Below are 19,304 nucleotides of genomic sequence, written 5' to 3'. Positions count from 1 at the left end.
TCAAAAAAGAGATATTAGAATTGGAAAAGGTACAGAGAAAGGCAACAAAAACGATTAGGGGTTTGGAACAGCTTCCATATGAGGAGAGATTAAAAAGACTGGGACTGTTCACCTTGGAAAAGAGACGACTAAGAGGGGATATGATTGAGGTCTAAAAAATCATGACTGGTGTGGAGAAAATGAACTGGGAAGTGTTATTTACCCCTTCACAGAACACAAGAAGCAGGGGTCCCTCAATGAAACGAATAGGCAGCAGGTTAAAACAAACAAAGGGAAGTATTTCTTCACACAACGCACGGTCAACCTGTGGAACTCATTGCCAGGGGACGTTGTGAAGGCCAAAAGTATAACTGGGTTAAAAAATAATTAAATACGTTCATGGAGGATGGTACATCAATGGCTATTAGCCAAGATGGTCAGAGACACAAGCCCATGCTCAGTGCTGGGGTGTGTGGGGGTGGGGGTCAGTGCTGGGGCATGGCGGGGAGGGGGTCACTGCTGGGGTTTAGGAGCAGGAGGAGGTCAATGCTGCGGTGGGAGGGGATCAGTGCTGGGGTTTAGGGAGCAAGTGCTGGGGTGTAGGTGGGGTCAATGTTGTGGTGTAGGGAGCGAGGGGGTGTCATGGCATCGGCGAATGAGCTTTTCAAAGAGGAAGGTTTTACAGCGTTTCCTCCGGACTCTGGAGTCTCCTGGTCTCCTCTGGAAGGTCACTCCCTAGCCAGGTCCTCTGGCCCGAGAATGCTCTGAGTCTAGAAATAGCGGAAGGAGCCAGCGAGGAGGAAGAGGACGGTGCTGAGCGGTCCTAGGGGATACAAGGAGGCGTCGTGGGATGAATTCCCCCCCCCAGAAAAGCAGACTGTGGGCTGGGAAGCCCTGCTAGCAGGGAGAGTTGTTAGAGCGTGGGGGAAGGGTGGGAACCCGGTAGCTTGGTCATTGGAACTGGACGAGCCAATCGCAGGAGGGAACAAAGCCCACCTGGCCGGCGGGCGATGGACGAGATGCAAACAAACGGGTCTTTCCCCCGACTCCGCACCCACAGCGGCCGGTTAGTCCTTCTCCAGCAATCCCCAAGGGCACCCGCTGGCCTGAATCAGTCTCCTGCCCGCTCAGCCAGAGGAGGACCTGAGGGCGCCCCCTCTAGCCGGGGTTTAACCTTGCACCATGAGGCTCATTGCATGTGCACCAGGGCGGTCGTCTCCCGGGATCACCACGGCCTGTGCTGCCACGTCCAGGTGTGATCGAGTGGTTGTAACAGCCGCGCCACACAGGCCTGCAGCGGGGTCTCCCTGGGACAGACGTGAGGGGAGACACCTGGGCAGGAACCCGGGGGGTGGGTGGGCACGTGCGCTCAGGTGCTTGCCGGCGTGGCCACTAGTGATCAAAACACACGCTTAATAGTGCTAATCACTATTTGCACTGACTGTGTAGCTCTCTTTATTCCCCCTCCCAGGCAGTCTGTCGTTCCTGTCTAGAATTGGTTGGCTTGTGAGAGCAGCACCGGGTAGAGCGGCCCCAAGCCCAGAGCACACGGCACGGCGGCCCACCTTCCCGGGAGCCTCACAGGCTGCTGGCCACCTAGGGACTCCCTCGCGAGCTGGCCTGGCAATGCCGCAGGCTGAGAAAGGAGCCGGGGGGGAGGGGAGTGTCCTGCTGAGGCCCTGGGCCAAGGACCAGGGCACCTGGCTCTGGGTTACAGACCAACTCAAGGGGCGGGTACTGTGGGGTTTTTGGCCGACTGGCTATATCACGGCCCCTTTGTAACATTTGGCCTCATAGGGGGATCTCCCGGGAATGGGTCCTAGCTAAGGAGCATGGCCCCATGTGACAATCCACACCTCTCTGCTGTAGGGATTCCTAGCGCGGGGGGGGGGGTGGTGGTTTATGAGTTAATTAACTCTCAAGGGTCCAGTCCTGGCTCATCCTACAGCTGTGGGCTCTGGGGCTGGAGACCAGGGCGAGCGGTGCCCTTTGTGGTCCGGACGGCGTGTTCAAAGCGCCTCCACTCACTGGGAGGCGAGTGCGGAACTCGTCCAGCGCCTGCTGGCGCGTCTGGCATGTCCCCCACACGCTCCGGCCATTTGCCCTCTCTCTTCGAGGCTTCCAGCCACCAGGAACCACCATAGACTCGAGCGAAGGGAAGGGCCCACCCACCCGGTCCTTTTGCCGGGCGCAGGTTCACGATCGTTCCCTCCAGTCCCTTTTCTAGTGTTTCCCCCTGTCTAGTTGGGAACGGGCCAAGCACCGGGCTCCCACCCTTCCCTTGCGAAGATCTTTGGTTCCAAAGCCTGACACATCTCATGGCCCAGAAGCCTTCCCTGATACTCCCCCCCGGCTTTCCCCTGGCCCTCCACCCGCCTCCAATAGCTCCGCGTCATGCCCCTCTTCTTGCGCCGAGTCATTCGTCACCTGCCTTCCTGCTTCAACCCTTCGGGGGTCTGCAGGCGGTCACCCCTCCTCCCCCATCCTCTTAGCCAAGCGCCGCATATGCAGCTGTTGTGAGCCTTCCTTCCAGGGCCGGTGCAAGGAAGTTTCACGCCCTAGGCCAAACTTCCACCTTGTGCCCCCCCCCCCCCCCCCCCCCGCCACCCCCCCACCCCCCCCCCCCCCCCCCCCCCCCCCCCCCCCCCCCCCCCTGACCCGCCCCCCCCCCGCCGCATCCCCCCCCCCAGGGAGCCATGCGGCAGCTCCCCACCCCAGCTCACCTCTGCTCTGCCTCCTCCCCAAGCACGCCGCCCCCACTCTAATTCTCCTCCCCTCCCAGGCTTGCGGTGCCAAACAGCTGATTGGCGCTGCAAGCCTGGGAGGCGGGAGAAGTGGAGCGGCGACTGCGTGCTCGGGGAGGGGGCATAGGAACGCTGTAAAAAAAATTGGGGGCACCGCTTTTTGGTGCCCCCAAATCTTGGCGTCCTAGGCAACCGCCTAGTTTGCCTAAATGGTAACACCGGCCCTGTGCTTCCTTCTAGGGCCTTGTCGACACATGACTATTAATCGGGATTAGTTAAAGGTGTGACGTTAAAGCAGATCCTGTTGGGACGCTCTCCTTCGGAATGAAAGCAGCCATAATTCTAAACTGGATTAAGGCCGCTTTTATTCCAAAGGAGAGTTACAAGATCCGGTTTAATGAATCCGGCGTAACTATCCCGCTATAGTAATGCTGGTAAATTTCCCCATGCAGACAAGGCCTGAGTCCCTCCCTCCAGCCCACCGCTCATTTTCCGTGGCCCTCCTCTCCGCTCTCTCCAACGTGGTGCAGGCCGGGAGGTGCCCAGATCTGAGCACCATGCCCCAGAGGCGGTCGCACCGTACAGACCTTCGCCGTCGGCTCTGTGATCTCATAACCACAGGGGCAGCTGATCAAGAGGTCATTACACAAAACCGGTGCCCAGTCTCCTCTCTTGGGGAACCGTCCCAGATCTCCCCCAGGCCAGCACCCGACGGCTGCTTGGGAAGCCAGGTGTTGGCTTTTTTTGCTCTTTACACAACAAACATAACCCCAGTGGGATCGACATAACCGTGTGTGCTAACTAGACACGAGGCGCCCGGCCCAGCTCCACAGACGCCCCGCTGCTCCGGACACGCAGCGCGCGTTAGCCCAGTTTTGCGCTGAGCTGCCATCCAGATCAGCACACGGGGCCTGGGTGCCGTCTGGCTTGGGGCGCTCGTCCCCGGGGTGGAGAGTGACCCCTATGCCACCGGCAGCACAGCCCAGCGAGCAGCATTCCAGCTCCTGCTGTAGCTTGCAGGCTGCGCGCCTCGGAGACACCGCCTGGCTCCCGGCTACGAAGCCCGGCTAAGGAATGTGGTGGGTGGCGAGAACCCAGGGAAGAATGCACCCCAGCCCCCCCTGCCCAGAAAGGAGCCGGGAGGATGCGGGGAGCCCCAGGGCTCAGACACAGGGCCCCAGTCACAGACATTTCCCTTCCTTTGCACCAACGGAACTGGGGCTAAAGGGTCCCAAAGCAGGGGCACAGCCCTTCCCCCACCCCTGCAACCCCCACCCTCCCCCAGGGCAGACAGACCCCTGCTGGGCAGGGGCATTGGAGCATTGGAGGGGGCCTGGCTGGGGCAGTCCTGCACCCCAGCTATTTCCTGGGGGCCACAAGACCCATAGGGGCCATGGGCAGCCAGACCCCAGTTAGGGCAGGCCCAGAATCAGGGGTTCAAGTTAACCCTCCACCCTTGGCTCTGGTCTAGGGCAGGGATGGATTCGGCCTGCAGAGAAGAGCCTGGACCCATGGCAGAAGAGGCAATAGCCAGTCCCAGGGACAGGAATGTGTCTCCAGCTGTCTGCCCCCGTCCTGTGCTGGGGGGGGGGTGCCTTCTTCCACCATCCCGTGCTGGAGAGGGGGGCTCTCTGCCTCTGCCCTGCTGCTCTTTCCTCGCCTGGCACACCCTGGTGCTGCAGCAATTCCCGCCCAGGCCCCCCCGTCGCTGGAACTGCCGCTGGCAGCAGGGGTCTGTGTCACAAGTGAGCTGAGTTCCTCCACTCTCAGCGCAGACCGTCCAGGGCCAGGCTGCCCGCGTGCCTGACGCACGGGGTAGGCTGTGCTCCCGGAGGAGATGCCTAGAGCACGCGGTGCCTTCTCCAGCCTGCCGTGGGTAAGCTTAGCAGCGCTGGGTTTGTGGACAGACCAGAGCCCTCACCCGTTCAGTCCAGCCTCCCTCCACCCCATTGGCCCAGCTGGTCTGAGACCCCGCCTCCAGCAGTGCCAGCACCCCAGGCTTCTGAGGAAGGCCAGCACGCCCTAATGCCCAGAGGCAATTGTGAGATGCCATCTAGGGCACGGGGGGGTGGGGGGATCCCTCTAACCCCTGCTGCACTTCTGCCATTGCACTGCCCTGGGCTTAGCCCAGATCGCAGCGCCCTTGGGGCCTCATCTTACCAGACTCTCAAGTGCCCAGGACCCCATGGGCCATCAGCGCGCAGAGCTGCAGACGTTACCAACCATCATACAGTTACCCCCGGGGGCAGGGGAAGCAGCTGCTTCTTTTCCGACCACCCCACAGCCAGGGATCAACCGGAGCAGGGGAGGGGCAGTGGGCGGCGGCACCGCGTCCCGGTCAAGGGGTGCTGTTGAATCAGGACGCCCGGCACTCAGCGGCCGGTGATGAGCCTGACAGAGCCAGCCCCGGATTCCCCCTTCGCACCCGCCAGGCCATTTGGCCCAGCTGCTCTCCCCAGGCGCACACGACTCAGCCTGGGATGAACGGCGGCTGATGTTTTCCCCTGGTGGGCTAGGATGTGGGGGCTCGGGTGTTAGTGGCTGTGTTCCTCCCCCCTCCCCCCCGCCCTCCTGCATAAGTGCTGTGCCAAGCGGGCCGGGGAATTCCTGCCTTTGAGACAGTGGCAGGAGCTAAACTGTGAGTTTGGGAGCCGAGGAGAGGAGATTATGGTGGCTCCCGGCGCTAAGCTAGTCTTTCCGGGCTGGAGCAGTCCCCGGTAATTAGTACGGGAGCATCGTTACACACTGCACCTGGCTGGGCAGAAAGGGGCTCCCCGGGCGGTCCCAGGAGTGAGGCCCCAAGTTCAGATTCCGCCCTGCGCTCATTCACATTCCTGGCTCGGCAGGGAAATCCCTCCTCCAGCACCCGCCAGGGCCTGGGAACTGATGCGGTGCATTGACATAAACCCCCTCCGCTGACAGCAGCTGCCCCGAGGAGAGGTCCCGGGGGGAGCGAGGATGGGAGTATCTAGGGCGGAGGGGAGCCGGGGAGTCACGTGGGAGCGGAGCCCCGGGGTGGGAGTCATTGGGAGCAGGGGCTCATGAGGAAGGAAAGAGGAGAGACGACTGGAGAGGCTGATCAGACATGTCCTAAGGGGCCCGTCCCCACCCTGGGTCTGCTCCCAGGGCAGACTGGCACCAAGGCATTGCAGAAGTTCTCCCAGCACACCCTGCACTTCACCTTCCCCATCAAACCTGCCCTGCAGCCTCCTGTCTGCTCCTTGCCTCTGTCTTTCCCTGGTCCCACCCGCAGCGCCGCCCTCTGCTAATCGGAGAGGACTGAATTCCTTCACCGCGCTGGATTCCAGCTAGCATTTTTGTGGCTTGCCCTTTCCGCTGCACCTTCGAGCCTGGGTGGAACGAGATCGTTTGGGGTGCAAAATGCAAACCCGTGGAAAACAGAGCCCTGTTTGGGTGAGGCCCTAGCCAGTCCAGGCCGACCGGCTCCTCAGAGGCATATGAACCGCCAGGGCCGGAGCTCACTGAGGCCAGCATGACATGAGAGTGACGCCATTGACATCAGTGGGTGTCTTCTGATTCCCACCGGTGTCTGTGAGCTGAGACTGAGTCCCTGTGAGGGTAGAGAGGGGCTGTAAATTAGCCTGGGAGAACAGTAGCTGATGTCGGAGAAGAGGTCAGAGTTAAGGTGAATGCCTGTATTTCCAGACTTTATGACACAGAAGGATTTGAGTGTCATTCTTCCAGTCCCAACTTCCAGCGTGTCCTGCACATCTCACGCTTCTCAAGCTCATCCCCCCGTCCCCCACTCAGAACGTTGGTTCTAAGGCACCGTTCGCCTAGAACTATTTTAAAGGACTGAATCTCCATCAGCAGCCATGACTCTCAGTGCTTCACCTGCCCCCAAGAGGGCGCTGCAGGGGCTTTGGCTTGGGAATCCCTCCCTTTCCGCAGTGAGTCCTGCGACGGGCTGAGCACCCTCGATTCAGCACCATTCAGGATGGGGCCTTTGCTCTGAAACTCCTGGTGGCGATAATCCTCTGAGAGTCCCAACTGGTGTTTCGGGGCCTCACACAGCTCCCACAAGGCACAATAAAGCCACACAGAGCAATGGGGCGGGGACTACTTTTCCTCTCAGGTGGCGGAAGGGCACGGCCCTCACCTTCACTACGCTGAACCCAGGGCCGGCGCAACTCATTAGGCGACCTAGGCGGTCGCCTAGGGTGCTACAATTTGGGGGGCGGGGACCGCGGCGGTATTTTGGCGGCGGGACCTTCCGCCGCCTCTGTGGGGGGCGGCATTTCGGGGCAGGACCTTCCGCCGCCTAGGGCGGCAGAAAAGCTGGTGGCACTCCTGGCTGAACCCAATGGTGTCTGTGCTAGTGAGGGGGGCAGATGTGGGGAAGGAAGGCTGGGGGGTAGGTTCTGCACACTCCCCACCACGCGCTCCCCGTCCCCAGGGGCTCGGGATGGTGGGGCTCCATGGCTCAGACGATGCCGGGTGGGGGAACCTATCAGGGCCATTCTGACCCTGAGGCCTGGTTCTGCCCATTATACAGGCAGGGGTCAGCATGAAGCTCGAACCCACGGCTGGATCCAGACCAGGCCCAGGTTCAGGCCCAGACCCAAGCCGAGGGTGCAGCCTGACCCAGACCAGGTGCTGGGAGGCGGAAGGGCTGAACACTGCAGTGGGGCGGAGGGGAAACCGGCCCCAACGGAGCCAGCTGCGAGCTTCTCCCTGAAATCTGCCCAGCCTAGCCCCGGCGGACACCCTCCGTCCTCCCCTGCAAGCCCAGAGAGCCACCTGCCCAGCCGGAGCCCTTCTGGCCAAGGCAAAGGGGGCGCTGCTGAGCTGGGCAGATCAGAGTCCAAAGCAGCAGGCCAGGCAGGGCCCTCCCTGGGTTATCCCCAGCCCTGGCCTGCCCAGGGGGATCGGTCCCCTACGGGGCACAGCAGAGCGCCAACTGCTCTTTCCAACGGACAAGCTGGGGGCCTGGAGGGAAGGGGCGGGTGCTGCCCGGATCCCTCTCCCTAGCCAGGAGCTGGGCCCATGCGCGAGTCATGCATGGGCAGCTCCCAGGCAGGGATGGGACAGGCCTCAAGCGTTGCAATGAACCAGGCCTTTTACGAGCCAAAGGAAGAGGCCGAAGGTGGCGAACCCTCCCTCTGCCCTGGCCTGGGAAAGCGGAAGTAGCAGCCAAGACGCCGTGTGCATGGCTCAGGCCTAACCCTGGCACCTTTCGACACATTCGGGGCACCTGGGGCCGGCCGAGTCACCGGCAGGGCGTGACGCCTGCAGGAGGGCGGAGGGGGAAGGGAGCAGGGCTGGGGGGGCCACTTCCCCACTGCAGCTCCCAGCAGGCGCGGCCCTCGCCCGAAAGTGGTGGGTGGAATCCAGCAGAGCCGCCCATAGAAGGATGGCGTCACCGGTTCAAATCGCGCCAGCCCCAAACCCACCCTGCTCAGATTGGGGGCTGAAAGCCCAGCTCCACACGCGGCTGGAGCCTGGGTGAGATCAGGGCCAGAGCGGCCCTTCAGCTCTCCCCTTACAAAGGGCTGAGTCCAACCCTCGCAAGAGCGTTCGGTTAGGTGTGACTTTGTCCTGCCGCTGGTTTGACTATCATTGGGAAAGGGAGGGCGGATTTGGCCTCTCTCTCATCCCCGGGCGGCCTCCTCCATTCAGCTGCTTTTCCTCCTGCTGAGTTTCCCCCGGCGTGATCTTCTCTTCATCCATCAGCGTCAACTTCTCAGCAGCCCCATTGCAGCAGGGCGGCTCCGGAGACACAGAGCCCTGCGTGTTAGCCCTCGGGGCTCCGGCGCTGCAGCAATCCGACGATTGCAACACACGCCTCACATGCCTGTGTCAAGTCCTAATACAAATAAGCAGCACCTGCTGGCTGAGTTATTTCACAAGCCAGTGCAATTAGATCACAGTGTTTGCAGTAATTAATATGCGCCAATTAATGTTACAGCAGGGCTCGGGGTCATGCCAGAGCTGCCGTTGCACAATGGATTTTCCTGGTTCTTTTTCCTGTAGGCAGGGCAATGAAGCCTGCTTTGAATCTTCCATCAGGTTTTTAGTGTCACAGGGTTTGGGAGCTGGGTGCTAATCCTTTGTATCCGGGACCCTTTCCTCTGTCTCCTCCTGACCTGACGGTGACTGGCTGCAAGTCACTTCCCTGCTCTGTGCCTCAGTTTCCCCCCTTCACAATAGGGGTGATGCTGACCTGCCCCGAGACTTCATGAAAGTTTGTCAAGTGCTTTGAGCGGGGCGGGTGGGAGATCAGGGCGGGCGCCTGGGTGCCAACTTCTGAAGGTGCCAAATCCACGGGCGGGGCCCCCACATGGTTCAGCTGCTCCACTCGGCCATTTTTTTTCTCAGCCACTCGGGGACATGGGGGGCACCAAAAAAATGTTTTCTGGCCTGGGTGGCAAGACAGCGAGGCCTGGCCCTGCCTTTGAGATCAGCGGGGGAAAGGCGGCAAGGGCAGCCCCCGCCATGTTCTGGGTGAGCTAGCGGAGGGGGAAGGGACTAATGTCACCATGATACCAAAGAGGGATGGTACAGTTAACTCACAGGCTCTGCTTCCCATGCTAGAGCAGTTGGGGTGGCTGGGAGACCCCCGGTTCTCCCTCTCGAGCCCCCTTTCTTCCCATCCAGCCAGATGTGCATGGAACGTCCGAGTGGTCTGAGACACGTACTTGTCACATCCCGGCCCGGTCCCCCCATGCTGCCACCGCGGACTCCAGAACAACTGATGCAGAGACAGCCCCTCCCCAGATTGAACACAAGACCCAGTGCATGCTGGGCCAGGGCACTTGGGAGGCGAGCGATCGGCTTGGGGTCAACCTGGCTCAAGGTGGGACATGTTCACTAAAGCCAGTAGTTCCACCCCGACCACTCTCACCCCTCCACTGCCCCACATGTGCCTCTCCTGGGCGGAGACCCCATGTCTCTCCCCTGCCTGACCGGGGTATGGCCAGGCTGAGCAACTCCCTGACTGTATTGTGATTTTCCCAGCCAAAGACCGACTGCCAAAGCAGCCGGCTTCACGTCTCTCCTCCGAGATGCTGCAATTGCCAGTGAGAAAGTACCACCCAGCTCTTGCTAAGCAATCACCCTTATTCTTAAGGTAAAAGCATTGCAGAGAAAACATATTACAGCAACCGAAGAACCTACAAGCATGCTAATAAGCCTACCAGAGATCACCCCTCACTCCGACGAGGGCTCTGATTGGTGATTAGCTCTTCAAACCCACCCGGGGGTGATCCCTGGGGTCAGAAGTTCATCACAGCTTCAGCTCAGAGCAAGCACTCAGTCTAGGACCCTCGATAGGACCCTCCTTCCAACCCTCCCCTAAGGGTCGGGGCTCGCCTTGGAGCAGAGGTGCTGGCTGTGTGCCGGATCAGAACCGAGGCCCCGAGCCAGGTTAAAACCGAGGTATTTATCCAACCCCCCTTTCTTTGTCCATTGTCCCTGGAGAACCCAGTCTGACCCATGGGGCCTTGTTCCTCTGGGGATGTTACAACCTGAGGGATTTGCTTGATCACAGCCTGTTGATCGCCTATTGGCCCTTCCCATGGAAATACAGACGCCCTCAGTAACACACAGACAGTGGCATTTTATTAAATGGCCTCCAAAGATGTTAAACTCAATTCAATACAGTTTGTCCAGGATATTACAGGTCTGCCACGTCTCCCCTCTAAAGAAGTGGGTACGACAAAGGTGCCACTGGTTGATTTCCTGGATAGAGCTTCAGCCACTAACCTGGCATTCCCTTTATGAATCACTTCCATGGCATCATCTGGGAGCACCAAGCTCCAGCGTAGCAACTTGGCCCTAGTCCCTTTAATCTGGTGTAGCCAGGTGCGTGGTGCTTGTACACCGGGCAACGTGGCCCAACCAGGTAAGGCTGTAGTTTGCGGACGGCCCACGCCACGGCCAAACCTTTCTGTACTGTTGCGTAATTTCTTGCTCAGGTGCACTGTGGGGTGTCTCCGCCCCTTTTCATCCGTTGCATCAGCACCGCCCCAAGCCCTGTGCTGCGAACACCAGGAAAGGCTCATCAAAGTCTGGGCTTACCAGAACTGGGCTGGTGCCCTGGGCTTCCTTCCGCTTGCCGAAGGCCTGTTGACACTGTCTGGACCAGATGAGCTTGTCTGGCTTCTGCTTTTTACATAGCTCAGTGATGGAGACAGGCAGAGTGGTACAGCGAGGGACACACCTCCGGTAGTGTCCTGCCATCCCAATAGCAGATTGTTCTGTTTCCTTGTCTGAGGAGTGAGACAGTTCTTAAGAGCCTCCCCCGGGGCGGGCTCTGGTTTGTTTTATGAGCCTCTTCACTGTCCTGGGACAGAACTGTTCACACTATTGTCAATGGACCCTGTTTCTACTGGTTAGGGGGCAGCATGCACAGAGCAGTGGCCAGGTGAGGGCTGGCGTGTCACATGATCTGATGCAACTCCATGAGAACAAGTCAGCCCCCACAACCAAAGCCCCCCATTTAGCTCATTTAATAAAATGCTCTGGCTCCAAATACTCGCTGTTAGTGTCTTGTGAGCCTACATCGGCACCGCATCCCTCTGTATTCACCTCGGATGGCACTGCTCCCTCTGCTATGACACCACAGAGCTCCCCAAGTCTCCTTCAGCCTCAGCACTCTAAAGTGAGCAAGTCAGATTGGGGTGCAGAGGGGAAAGGCGACCCCAGCTCCACCCACAGCTCTGCAGTAGTTGGATGTTTCTGCAAAAATGAGCAGCAGTGAAACGGTTAACAATGCTCACATTTAAATGCCATCATTAGACTTCAGAGTGAACACCGGCACACCTTACCGCAGCTAGACAAGACGTATCCAAGTGCATGTGCATGGCACAAGGGACGGGGAGAACAGTCCTACAGATCAGGTACGTAGGTTCAATGAGGCAAGGCATACACGACTAGGACAGTTCACTCATCTTTGAGATGTTGTTTTAAGCTCTCTCCCAGCAGTTTGGGGTTGTCCACATGGTATGTGCTAAACAGCTTCACCACAGCACGCACAGGACAGGGCTGCTCGCAAATGTTCTGCTGAAACTTGTTTTTTTTTAAACGGAAAACTTGGAGTGTCAAATAAATGGACATTTCTGAGAAAGCATCGGCTTTCCTCCAACATTTTCCATGTTTCCTTGGAAAAACCAACTCCCCCCCCCAAAACTTTCAGCCAAAATATGTCACCTTTTGGGCAAAATTTTCAGTTTTGAGGTTTTAGACTAAAATTCAACATTTTTTGCAGGGGAAAAAAAAACCCTACTTCCCAACCAGCTCTACTGAATTAGCTAATACTGGGCTAATCACACAGCACCGCTCTCGCAGCCCTGAATACAGTGGGGAGGAAATCTGCGTGCCAAACAAAGCTGGCTGTATTGATGATAAAGATTTGTAGTTGAATCAAAAGCCCTTCTCTGACCTCCCCTGAATTCTGGGAAGCAGCAGATCTGAATTCAAGCTGGGCCAGTTAAATTCATACCAAGTGTCATTGGATTGGTTTTATTTATTTACTAAAATATGCCTTTTTAAAAGAATCTGTTTGGATTATCAGCAGAAAATGAGAATTTATTTGGAGATAAGACAAGTCCATATTGTGGTCAAAGTAAGGAAACCAAGTTCTGGAGCAGGACCCCATTGTGCTCGGGGCTGTACAGACGTAGAACAGACCGACCCTGCCTCACGGACCTGACAATCTTAAGAGCGACGGATCACACATGGCCACGTGCTTGCTTCCTTGGAGCGTTAACCCTGAGAAGTGCGTCTTAGGGAAGGAACTGAACTCGAAGAGCGGCCTGGCAGTTGGAGGGAGCTCCCTGGGGAAGGGAACTGTATTTTTACTGGCTAGAGAACAGCATGCACGTGGCATGGATGCATGAGAACCCCATGGCGAAATTTACCACCGCTACCAAGTATGCCACCCAGGCCTGCGTTCCCAGAGTGAAATTAACCAGACCTAAGCAGCATGCTGCCTGAGTGAAATATACCCTCCCTGATGAGCTTGCTGGGAGTTAGAAATACCACAGTCATGGCCGCGTTCCCTGTGGGAAAACATACCAGAGCTAACGAGGACATGCTTCTCTCCTGAAATACGGCCCGGCTAACGAGACCCTTGCACCAGCCAAACGCACCACGCTTCCTCTGCAATTGCGTCGTGTTCCTGGCCTGTGGCCAAGCAGCCACCGAAGATCAAAGGCGGCCAGGGAGGATGTATCAATCCCCGTTACCCCGCTGCTGTCAGTTGCATTCGCTCCGCTTGTCAGCAGAAGCCACTGTTCTAATCAACTTCTGATGAAACGTACAAGAAGACGGATGAGAGGGTCAGGAGTCGTTGGCTCCGACGGACAGATATCTCCCCAAGGGGACGGGCAAGGGTAATTGTTTGCTATGAAAATGCGCAGCTGTGTACATAACCCACTGGGTGATGGTGCTGGGTGAGCACTAACACGCCAGTCGCAGAACCTTTACATCAAAGGAATTCTTCTCCCTAAGCTGAAGGGGACGGCCAGGCTCTTAGGAGGGAAGGGAGTTTCACAGATCAACTCACCGCCAGCGCAGATCAGTTAGCCGTGTGCTACTGGTACCACGTTGTACTAAAACTCCCAGCCCTCGGCCCAGCTAATCAATCAGCAAATAGCCCCACGCCCAACGCGCTCCGTCAAGCAGTTAGAACCGAGTGGCTACAATGCAGGGCTCTTGGCTGCTATTCCCGGCAATACCACTCACTCTAGGCAAGTCATTAAAGGGCCAGAGCCTCATGGTATTTAGGCTCAATTTCCATTGGAATCAGTGGGAGTTCGGAGCCTAACTACCTTCAAGGACCTGGGCCTAACGTCTCTGTTCCTTAGTTTCCTCATCTGTAAAATGGGGATAATAATTATAAGCACATGAAGGCAGGGGCTGTCTCTCGCTAGGATATGTACAGCGCCTAGCGCAGGAGGGCCCCAATGTTGGTTGGGGCCTGCAGTTGCCAGTCATGCATTTTAATAATACCACTTCCACCCTGCCTGACAAGAAGAGACAGGTGGGATCGCTGGACTGGTCGGTAAAACACTCGGAGATGGGCAGCTGGAAAGGGCAACACAGTGGGCTAGTTATTAACTTGCCCCCTGTGGCTGCCTGTGGCTTGAAGAGGAGCATGTGGGAAGCCCCTTGTCAATATCATCCCTGCAGCCGGACTGTTACACTCACCCGTTGGAGAGGTGTGCAGCCTGTCCGCTGTCTGAGCCCCGGAGCGGGCACCCGCCAGGACCCCCGGCATTGCCCCACAGAAAGGGGGCATGGGAGTTATGGATCCAGGGGGCTCCGAAGCTCCAAGCCTGGAAGGTTCTGATCCCGAGGTCTGGCACGGACCTGGCCTTTCTGCGGAGTCCAGGGCTGCGAGGAATGGCCAGGCCCCCCATCGTGTGTCACCGAGGGATAAGCCAGGCGCAGGGGACGGACACACGCCTGGGGAAGCTACCTCCTGTTAATGAGAAGCAGCCCCCCAGCTCCCCCTCCCCCAGCCCTGGCACACGGGGTGGGGGGGCTGTCTGCATTCCAGCCCCCACAGCCAGGGAGACACTTGGCCCGATAATCAGTGGGGGACAGGACTTGCCTCGCAAGAAAGATGCTTTCTGCTCCCAGCCCCGAGCCGGGAGCCCAGCTGCCCATCAGCGGCACGGAGCCCTGCCCCACCCACCTGCGAAGGCTGCGCAGACGCCAGCTCCGGGCCCCAGCCCCACACTCGCTGAGCCTCTCCCCGGTGTCAATGTACTTAGCCTCACAGCCCCCCTGCTGACTCCCCAACCCCAGCAGGGCCGTGGACTAGAGCCTGCAGCAGCTGGCCTTTGCCGAACCAGTCCTGGGTCGGCTGCTAGATGATCAACTCCTCGAGCGTGGCGCTGATTGCTTCCTCCGCCTCCTTCTATCCACACCCAGCAGGGCCCAGGTGCTCCATGAATAACAATGGTGTGACGGCCACCATAGCGGGGACTGACGCAGGGGTCCCCAGAGCCAAAAGCATGAGCTAAGACGCCAAGAATCCTTACGTGGGGCTGTAACTGACTCATATCCTCTATGGACTGAGCCCGGGGGGGTGGCTAACACCAGTGAGTTACAGTAGCAGGGGCAGCCTGCAAAAAGTCAGCCTGGGTGACTCTCACCATTTTCTCAGGAGTCTTGCACTAATTCAGGGTTTTTCGTACAGCCCCAGCTCCCGGAGTCACGTGATCAGCCGAGCCGCTCAGCTTTCCTTTTTAAGCCCTGGTGTCTGCAAAGGAAAACTTGGAAAGCTGAACCTTAAAAGCTCAAAAAAAACAGAAGACAAATAAGAACCACTCACTTTTAAAAAACCCATCATTTTCAGAGCCAATCTCGGGGTGCATGACAGACTCAAGTTGTGGTCTTCGTATGGAGGCGTGGGTTCAAATCCCACTGCTGACACCATGTAACGATCTTGGGGTTAATTCAATAATAAACCAGTGAATGAGAAAGGAATAAAACTTTAATAAAACAAACTGGTGAGCCTCTGGAGTGAGCCGCTGCACACAGCCAGGTGGTGTTCCCAACCCCCGCCTCCAGGGCACATCACCAAATTCCTATGTTCATAATACTGTCCCTTATGAGGTAGCGGCCCTACCTTATAATCTTCTACAAACATAGCTCTACAAATCTCATGAGCATGTCGGAGCCTGACTTTTGGAACAGTGTGTGTCAGTAATGCTGCGCACGGGACACCAATGCAGGTGGCCGGCTGACAGGGACGGGTGAGGCCCAGAGCCCAACGGAGCGGGCGTTCAAAGCGAAGCTTTGGGCCTCAGCCGAGCTGCCAGCCGGGGCGAGCGCAGCGTGTGCACCTCACCGGGCCATGCGGCATGTGAAAGAATACGCAAAAATGGCGCCAGGCAGGACGAAGCCTCCATATTTAAAGGCACAGTACACCAAGGCCAAATGACCGCCTCGCCTCCTCTGTGAATGTCACGCTCTCCGCTCCTCCCCCTGGGAGGCAGCCCCACCATCACATGGGCAGAGCTGCCCGGCGGCCTTGCTGTTGCAGGGCAATGTCCCCAAAGGTCACAGCCCTCGCCCCATCAGCCAGGTCCCGGCCAAGCCATACGCTGCCGTCTTGCACCAGGCCCGTTTTACAGCTTTGCTTTTCCAAGGGACCATGACGCTCCAGTCACCAGGATCGTGCCTCTCCCCGCATCCCACTGAGCATCATTCCAGACAGGGATGCCGTGAAGTCCCATGGCCCTGTATAAATGATCATGCACGAGAGCGCCACCTACAGGGGCCATAGAGGACCGCCACTCTCAGGAGCCAGACAAGCACCAGGCGCCACCCCCTCGCTGCCTCAGTCAGTCACACAGCAGCCTGCAAACGCCAGGTAATTAGCAGAGGGAGAGAGCTGTGGGTGTGGGAACGGCAAGGTTACGTAAGGTGGGAATGGGGCAGGATGGGAGAAGATGACAGTGTATGACACTACTTAAAAGGATGGCAGGGTGAAGAATTCCCGGCTCTGCTACTGACTCTGTGACCTCGGGCGAGTCATTTAAACTAGCCCGGGCCTCACTTCCCCATCTGTGAAATGGGGCTAACGCAGCTCTGCCTGCTGAGAGCATAAACCCACCCGCATGTATGGGGCTCAAAGCGTCACTGGCGAGATCTCAGGAACCAGCCAGCTGGAAACATCCACTGCCCACTTGGTGGGAGCAGCCAGACGATCTATCGGCTGCAACAGAGACCCCCCTGCCTGCGAGGGTAATTACAGAGCGGGCCTGCCCAGGTCTCCTTACGTAGGCTCCCCCTCCCTTGTGGGAAAGAAAGGCAGTTTCCTCAGGGAGGCTTTGCTAAAAGGCCACCAGGCTGCAGGACCTGCAGACCAGCCATTCCCCATAGGATTCTGGATCAGATTCCTGGCTCCTGGAGAGCAAAAATATCCCCTGCCCTCTCTGAAGATGGGTGGGGACCCAGTTAGCCTGTGGAACTCACTGCCACAAGGCAGGCTAGAGGCCAAGAGCTTAGCAGGGTGGGATATTTCTACAGAGAACAAGAGGTTTGAGGGTTTTAATAGTAAGAATTAAACCACCCCCAAGGGCTGTACAAATGCCTTCAAGGCAGCAGCCGGGCCCCCTGCTAATGGGGGTCAGGAAGGAGCTTGCCCTAGGAGCCGGTTATTCCAGAACTGCCCACTAGGGGGTTTCTTGCACAGGCTCCTGGAATCGACCTATCAGAGGCTGCACTGATGGATCAGGTGAGGGCAACTCGCAGGTCAAAACCGGAAGCCCCAGCAGGCAGGCGGCCCGGCCCGGCCCAGGCAGTGAAGGAACGTGAGAGCCCAGCATGCAGCTTGCTAGGAGGACGGGCAGGAGGGGAGGTTGGATTCCAGAGCCGCAGTCCCCGAGCCAGCCAGCACACGCAGCCCTGGGCTCCAGCAACACCTGGGCTTGAACCGCGAGCCACAGATGAGACTAGCCCACTGCAGCCCAGCCTCTGGGTGGGAACCGAGGGGGGTCTCTGCTGCGATGGAAACCACAGGGTGTCAGGAGAGATGTGTGTACAGCACCAAGCACAAGCCAAGGGCCTTGGTTCTGAGGAGCTTGCAGGGGCCTAGTGGATAGTACATGGAGGGGAGAGCTGGCTTCTAGCCCTGCTTTGCCACTGACCTTTGGGCAAGGCGTTTCACCACCCCATGCCTCAGTTTCCCCACCTGTAATATGGGGATAACGCTACTGATCATAAGAGCGAGCGAGCTATTCTCTCAGCATTACATGCTTCTTCCTGCTAAACTGCACTGAGGATGGAGGAGAGAGATGGGCAGAGCACCGCCCTGGGCATGGAGTCCTGCTTCCAGGGTGAATGAGTAGTACCTGCCTATGTGACTCCTAGGGACTGATGGTCCTTTAGCTTCCCTTATTCCTGGGAGGTGGTGCTGACGCTGAAGTGGGGTAGATGGAGCCAGGAAACAACGCTGCCTTTGCTCTCTGAGTACCACGCCTTCCCACCTCTAACTCCTCAGCCTGTGGCGAGACAGCAGCCGCTGTGTGTTTAGTTCAGCACAGACTGGAGCGGCCAAGACCCTGCAAACCCCATGGTCTCACGCCTGGGAACTCTTCTGCGGTTTTTCCCCTTGATCTGAAACCAAAGGCTAGCTGGCCCGGAAGCAGAGCGGGGAGTGACACAGAAACAGGCCAGCCCTGGCCAAGGCTCCTGGTTTAATGGCGAGTCACGTGTTATACAAAGAATAAGAACCACCATCCCCCACTTAGCTTTTCAACATCTGCTGGGGTCGTTTTACCATTCCTGTGTGTTTTGAGGGGCTTGACTTCTGAAAATTTGGGCTGGAATCACCTTTTAGAGGGTGGGGAAGAGGGGCCATAGCCCAGGCCAAGGTACATCCAGGACAAGGAAGATGAAGAGTAGAGGTTGCAGCACCTGACCGTCCAGGGAAAACTGCAGGCGGCTAGAATTAGACAACACACGTCCACCACACATCCAGGGCAGTTTTGCTCCATGCCTGTAGTTGGCAGGTGGTGAAAAAGCCAGGATCACCATTTTAAATTGCATGGGGAGGACCCTGTTCGTTAACCAACCACTCGTGGGGGCTGCTATTTCACTTCTCTGCAGCCATCTCTGGGGTGGAGCACAGTTACCCACCAGCACGCAGGGCTGAGCCCAACAGGGGAGAAATCTTTGGAAGGAGAATGACATGGGCCATAAGGGCTGAAGCCCACCCAGGACGGTGCTGTGAAGGCCTGATCCTGTTCCCGGTGGCATCAAAGGGAGTTTTGCTTTAAGGTCTCAGTGCAAAGAAGCCCCCCCCCCAATGCATCTCGCAGTCTCAGGGGCAGGCTGGAGCCACCCACCAGTCCCCCCAGAGCTGGTTTTAAAATCATCCCCTCTGAACAGGCTTCCAAGGCTGCAGGGAGGCACCTGAGCTGACCCCCATGCACTGGAGGCCCCCTGGGAACGGCCGCACCACCCCACCATGTGCTCTCCCTCCAGCCAACCCCCCTGGGGCTGGGTGACAGAAAACGTGCCAGTGCTCAGAGAGCTGGTGTGCCGAGAGCACTGCCTGCTCATTCTCGCCTCGTGCTCCCCAGTCCCTCTGTAGCCACCGCTGGGCTCGCAGGCTGTCAGCTCCCGCAGCAGCCACGTCCTTTCTGCTGTGAGTTCGTACAGCCCCTAGTGCAATGAGGGCTTGGGCCATGGCTGCAGCTGGGACACCACTGCAATGCAAGTTAATAGACACTGAGCATGGGGGCCACGCCCTCCAGTCACTACCCCCCTCCCTGGGAAGGTACGTACCCCTAAAACAACGCCTGTCAGGGCCCATTCCACATTGCAATCTGGGACCCCAGCCGGGCCTGGGAAGCAGCCCCGAGGGAGCGATGTGCTAGGCCTGGGCCCGTGACTCAGTTTCCCTGCCCAGAGGCTGCTGTGGGGTGAGAAGACAGGCACAGGGGCGGCCTAAGGCCAGGGAGCCAGACTCAGAGCTCTGCTGCCCCCTGGTGTCCGGAACGATGGGTCCAGGTCCTGGCAGTCCTGACAGCTGGGCTCCCAATCACAGAAAGGGGGATGCTGGGTGGAGGGAGATCAAGGATCTTCCAACTCCCCCCC

At 58.1% G+C, this 19,304-nt stretch overlaps 1 protein-coding gene across 1 annotated transcript in view; it reads right to left on the bottom strand.

The window, feature by feature from the left end:
• Positions 1 to 749: 749 nt before the first annotated feature.
• Positions 750 to 19,304, bottom strand: part of ARHGEF19 (Rho guanine nucleotide exchange factor 19) — a 66,369-nt gene continuing 47,814 nt past the window's right edge. Inside the window, exons 14-15 of the mRNA XM_026660112.2 lie at positions 1,154 to 1,286; positions 750 to 802 (exon numbers count right to left, since the gene is read on the bottom strand). Coding sequence (XP_026515897.2) covers positions 750 to 802; positions 1,154 to 1,286 — 186 coding nt within the window. The remainder of the gene's footprint in view (positions 803 to 1,153; positions 1,287 to 19,304) is intronic.

Source organism: Terrapene carolina, unplaced genomic scaffold, assembly GCF_002925995.2.
Source record: "Terrapene carolina triunguis isolate 2854851 unplaced genomic scaffold, T_m_triunguis-2.0 Scaffold714, whole genome shotgun sequence".
Classification (NCBI taxonomy): domain Eukaryota; kingdom Metazoa; phylum Chordata; order Testudines; family Emydidae; genus Terrapene; species Terrapene triunguis.
Note: the sequence above shows the minus strand (reverse complement) of the source record. Positions and strands in the feature narration are given on the sequence as shown.